The sequence below is a fragment of the Gossypium raimondii genome, chromosome 6 (genome assembly GCF_025698545.1).
Source record: "Gossypium raimondii isolate GPD5lz chromosome 6, ASM2569854v1, whole genome shotgun sequence".
Classification (NCBI taxonomy): Eukaryota; Viridiplantae; Streptophyta; class Magnoliopsida; order Malvales; family Malvaceae; genus Gossypium; species Gossypium raimondii.
Genome location: NC_068570.1, coordinates 20,107,332 through 20,113,539, shown reverse-complemented (window position 1 = coordinate 20,113,539; position 6,208 = coordinate 20,107,332). Strand labels below are relative to the sequence as shown.

Sequence of the window (6,208 nt, the reverse complement as noted above, 5' to 3'; positions counted from 1 at the left end):
CAGTATCTGAGGGATCGACCCTACTCCCTATACTGCTTAAATTTGCAAATTAGGCGTAGGATTATATTGGTGGAATCGACACCCATCAGTTTTGGCGTCGTTGCCGAGGACTGGCAACACTTACAATTGTTTAAATCATCTTCATGACCAGATCTTCATCCAGAGATCTCGAATACGACCCAGAGATCGAGAAATCGGCATGAGCATGACGAAAAGAGACAGAAGCTCTTAAACGTGCAAATAAAGCAGAAGTTGAGCTAGGATAAGGGATCCTAGAATCCGACGTCAAAAAGTTGAGCCAAGCAATTCGTGCAGAGGTAATTCGACGTGGGAAACAAGTCGAAGTGGTTGAACCTGAGACCGAACCACTTCCTGAAATGAAAGAAGCAAAAGACAACATCGGTGAACTAGAAAGGATGGCAAATTGAACCATTCGTCAACAGTCGCTGCTCCCAACAAGTAAACACCGTTATGCATCAACTATCCAACAGGAGAAACCCCGTTCGAGTTGAACTCAAGCCTGATTCACCTTTTGCCCACTTTTCGAGGCTTGAAGAACGAAAATTCACACACTCACTTGAGGGAATTCCACATGGTCTGCTCAAACATGAAACCTCAGGGAGGAACCGAAGATGAAATTAAACTTCGGGCCTTTCTTTTTTCTTTAGTTGATACAGCAAGAGAATGATTATTTTACTTACCCCTCGGTTCTATTACAACGTGGGATGACTTTTATCGTGTATTTCTTGACAGATTTTTCCCAGCATCGCGAGCAGCTAAACTTAGGAGAGCCATAGTAGGAATTCACCAAATGGAGAGTGAATCGTTCTACGACTATTGGGAGCGGTACAAAAAAACTGTGTGCAAGTTGTCCTCAACACGGTTTGACCGAGCAATCACTTCTTCAGTATTTCTACGAGGGTTTACTCCATATGGAAATGAGGATGATTGACGCTGCTAGTGGAGGGGCGCTTGTCAATATGGCTCCTCAAAGGGCAAGAGAACTGATATCCTCTATGGCAGTAAATTCTCAACAGTATCGGCCAAATTCAGAATCCACAAGACAGGTTAATGTGGTAAACATTTCATCCTTAGAAGATAAATTGGATAAGCTTACTAATATTGTTCAATCTATGCTTATAGAAAAGAAGAATCTGACCCAACTGTGTGGAATTTGTACTACATCTGAACATCCGACGGATTTGTGCCCAATCCTTAATGATAATTAACGGCATATGTTGATGCTATCGAAGGTTTTTCGGGACCTCCGCAAAGACGCTATGATCCTTTCTCCAACACCTATAATCCCGGGTGGAAGGATCATCCCAACTTGAATTGCGAAGCTAATCTCCGATATAATCCATCATACCAACTGAGACTTTTGCAACCACCACAACAACAACCCAAGCCGAACACATCTCTAGAAGCTGTTGTGGAAAGACTTGTCGTCGATGCTGTAAAATATCAACAGAGGATAGACGCATCAATACAAGAATTAACTAACCAAGTTAGTAAACTCTCGATGGCAGTTAATCATTTGGAATCTCAAGGTAAATTACCTTCCCAGACAGAGCTGAATCCTAGGCAGAATGTAAGTGCAATAACTCTTCGTAACGCAAAGGTTCTGGAAACAGTTCCAGACAAAAGTCATGGGCAAGAAAAGGAACGAGAAAAGCAAATCTCTTATCTAAAAGTCAGACTGGAATCAGAAATTCAGAAACCAGTCGTGATGCCACCTCCTTTTCCAGGGAGGCTCGCAAAGGATAAGAAAAAGAATGAGGAAAAAGAAATCCTCGAAACATTCAGGAAGGTGGAGCTAAATATCCCTTTGCTCAACGCTATCAAACAAATCCCTCGTTATGCAAAATTCCTCAAGGAATTGTGTACTAGCAAGAGGAGGTTAAAAGGTAACGAAAGAATAAATGTAGGAGAAATTGTCTCCGCAGTACTGCAAAAGAAAGTTCCGCCCAAATACAATGACCAATGTATGTTTGCTATTTCCTGTGAGATAGGTAATGTAGGCATTAAGAAAGCCATGTGTGATTTAGGGGCTTCCATTAATGTTATGCCTTATTCTATTTATAAGTTGATTAACGGGGGTCCTTTAAAAGAGACAGGAGTAATAATCCAGTTGGCGGACAGGTCAGTCGTCTATCCCGAAGGGTTACTTGAAGACGTCCTTGTTAAATTTAACGAATTAGTTTTCCCTGCAGATTTCTACATTATTAATATGGAGGACAATAACTCAACTAATTCGTCTGACATTTTGCTTGGAAGGTCGTTCCTAAGTACCGCAAGCACAAAAATTGATGTTCAGAGCGGAACACTGACAATAGAGTTTGATGGTGAAATCATGAAATTCAACGTCTACGAAGCTATGAGTCATCCTAACTCACTGTCAAATATTTCTAGTATCGATATTATAGATTGTTTAACTCAAACTTATTCTGAATATCATGACTTTGATGAGTTGGAAACTGTCCTTGTAACACCCCCTAACCCCAAACCGTCGCCGGAACAGGGTTACGAAGCATTACCAGACATATCAAACAATTTGCAAATAATTCTTAAATAAATAACAAACAAATTAAAATATAATCGTAAATTCATATGTTTGATTTCCAATTGGCTTCATTTATTTTATTTTATTTTTTTAAAAAAATTGACAGCATTTATGCTTATTTTTACATAAAACCCCCTGCAAATTTCAACCGCAGCCAATTCACAATCCATACAATTTCATATTCAGATAACCTAAACATATCTTAAACATTAACATATTAATTTAATAAATAAATATTTACATATACTGCTTAAATAAATAAACTTTATTCATTCTATTTCAGTTTAGTACCAACTTACCATTTTATAACTTAACATTTCATTTATCATTCAGACATTATAGGCCAATTCTTCACAACCGAAACTTACAAGACACCTTAATAATACCGAAGTACACGCCACATTTACCAAAGGAAAAATACACCCCCAAAGTTTTGCTGAAGCCGGGATTGATCTGGATGCTGAACCGGAACCTTTGATTTCTATCAACTTGCGCACGGAAACAACCGTACGCTGAGTATTTCATACTCAGTGGTATTACCATAATTCAAATTATAAGAATAATAAACATATAATGCATAAATCGTATTTACAAATTTAAATTTAAATTCCATATTTCAACAATAGCAATTCATCAATTGATATCATACATCCACAATTTGAATTTGGACATATCATGAACCTTAGGTTCATTTCTCAATCTCATATCACATTTCAATTCACAATTCAACTTTTTTCATTTCATTTCAATAGCTCGTTTGATCAACTTGTTTGGTTTATCATTTCATCATTTACCCTATTAACAAAACTCGGACTTTGGCGGATACACGGATCCAACCAAACACACCAGAATGGCACCCAGTGCCTCATTGGATAGTTCGAAGCAATAGTTGACGCCCAGTGTCTCATCGGCAAAGCCGAAGAAAGTTGGTACCCAGTACCTCATCGAATCTATCCGAAGAAATATAGTGACACCCAGTGTCTCATCGATTTGAGGTCGAAGTATCCCTGAACTCTTCCAATCGTATGGCATGCTAACTATATCTGACTTAGGCCGACTAGTTAATAGGGTATTTAAGTCACATATAATCCCAATTCAATCACAATTTCTCACATTTTCAATTCAATCCTTTCTTTTTCCACCTTTCAATCAATAATTAATCCACAATTCACACATTTTCACAACTCAATACATTTCCATTCAATTTAATATCAGTCACTATTCGATTTAAATTCACTTCCCGCTTTCAATCAACAAACAATTTAAATATTAATTCATATCAACTATTCAATTTAATTCCCACTCATAATAAAAATAAAAATAATAATAATAATAATAATAATAATAATAATAATAATAATACTTACCTCACATTTCCTTTACCAAACACATAAATTAAAATTTAACATTTAATAATAAATAACTTGAATTATAGTAATACAAACCGTGATTTTTCTCGAGTTTACTCCTCGATAATTTTCTCTTTACTCTTCCGTGCCGATGCTTCTGGTTCTTTGCTAGCTCTAAAGCTTTAAAACCTTAAACCCTACTTTTTCCTTTCTTTCACTTTTTCTTTTTCTTTCTTTCTTTCTCCCTTGTTTCTTCTCTGTTTCGTCTCTTGCCTATTCTGTTTCTTTCTTCTTTTTATTTCATTTGCTTTCTTTTATTTCATTTTATTTTATTTACTTTATGTTATAATAATATAATATATTTTATTCTAAATATCTATTAAATATTTAATCATATATTCACATTTGTACACCATCAATACCATACAATTGTCATTATTTAATTTGTTTATCAAATAAAAATCTCATAATATAATTATTTAATTAATAATTATCTTTTACTTAGTTTTCAAGTAAATAAATAAATGTAATATACTTGTATTTTATTTTTACCACACACTTGGCAAAATCATAATTTATTATTATCCAAAATCTTATACTAATTATTTAATTATTAAATATATTTTAATTTAATAATAACTGATAACTAATAATAAATAATAAATATCTTATCCTTAATTAATAAGCAAATTAAATCTACAAACTACAAATATATACATATTTTAATTACACATGTATTATTTTATCACCATCCATTTGTCTACTATTTACTTTATTTAATAATAATAATAATAATAATAATAATAATAATATAAAACCATAATAATGGTTAATAATTATAATAATATATATATAATATTTATATATAACTCAAATAAAATCTTAGATTTTAATGCTTATATGCCGTCTCATTTCATATAAATGGCTTAATTGCCATTTTAGCCCTTTTTACTTTCTTTTAATCTATAATTAGGCTTTCATTCTTTATTCAATTTGATCCTTTTCCTAATTATTTTAAATTAAGTTATATTCACTAAATAAAAATCTAATTAAACACACAACTAGTCTCGTAAATATTTCTAATAATTATTTTCGAACTCAATTTATTAAGATGGAGGCCCGATATTATACTTTTTCGATGCCCGTGAATTTTGGGTCATTACAGTCCTTTACAGAAGCATTAACATGGATGTTTTAAATTATCTCGAGGAATTATCAATTATAGAAGATCCGTTGCGAGAAATTGTCAAACACTTGGAGACGCAACCATCATTGACGAATCGAGGTAACCAATTTGAACTTTTACCTTCCCAAACTAAAATGTTGCCTTCGATTTTGCAGCCACCAATCTTGGAGCTTAAAGCATTGCCGGACCACCTTAAGTACGTCTTTTTGGGAGAGAAAGACACTTTACCGGTGATAGTGTCAAAGACGAGGAGGAAAGTCTAGTTTGAGTTTTGAGGGATTATAAGGAAGCTATTGGTTAGACGATAGCCGACATAAAAGGGCTAAGTCCATCCACTTGTATGCACATAATCTCCATCGAAGATAACACGAAACCAAAGAGAAATGCTCAAAGACGCCTTAATCCACCCATGATGGAGGTAGTAAAGAAGGAGATCCAGAAACTGTTAGATGCTGGAATGATATACCCGATTTATGACAGTGATTGGGTTAGTGAGGTTCATGTCGTGCCCAAGAAAGCTGGCGTGACAGTGGTGAAAAACTCTCAGGAGAGCTGGTCCCTACCCGAGTCCAGAATGGATGGAGGGTTTGCATTGATTACAGGAAGTTGAATGCAGCTACCCGAAAAGACCATTTTCCACTTCCCTTCATTGATCAAATGCTCGAGCGATTAGCTGGTAAGACCGATTATTGTTGTCTCGATGGGTACTCAGGATTTTTCCAAATTCTGGTAGCACTTGAGGATTAAGACAAAACAACTTTCATGTGCCCCTTCGGAACGTTTGCGTATAGACGAATACTGTTTGGACTCTGTAATGCTCCGGCCACTTTCCAGAGATGCATGTTGAGCATATTCTCCGATTATGTCGAGAAAATCATTGAAGTCTTCATGGATGACTTCACGGTGTACGGATTTTACAGACAATTCATAAAAGACTTCTTGAAGATCGCGCAACCACTTTGCAGTCTATTACAAAAGGATAAAGAATTTGAAAATGACGTTAAACAAAGCGCTGTTGGGAGGCAACCCAAATTTTTCCCTTTATGCAAATAAATTTTTTGGTAAAACGGAAAATGAAAATGTATGTCGAGGATCAGTTCTGTCTAAGGA

General features: G+C 35.0%; 1 protein-coding gene across 1 annotated transcript; it reads left to right on the top strand.

Moving 5' to 3' along the window:
- Window positions 1-938: 938 nt before the first annotated feature.
- Window positions 939-5,708, top strand: LOC105771814 (uncharacterized). The gene is made up of 4 exons (XM_012593206.1): window positions 939-1,176; window positions 1,254-2,485; window positions 5,254-5,328; window positions 5,400-5,708. The coding sequence occupies exons 1-4, from the start codon at window positions 939-941 to the stop codon at window positions 5,706-5,708; spliced, it is 1,854 nt and encodes a 617-aa protein (XP_012448660.1).
- The last annotated feature ends 500 nt before the right edge of the window (window positions 5,709-6,208 follow it).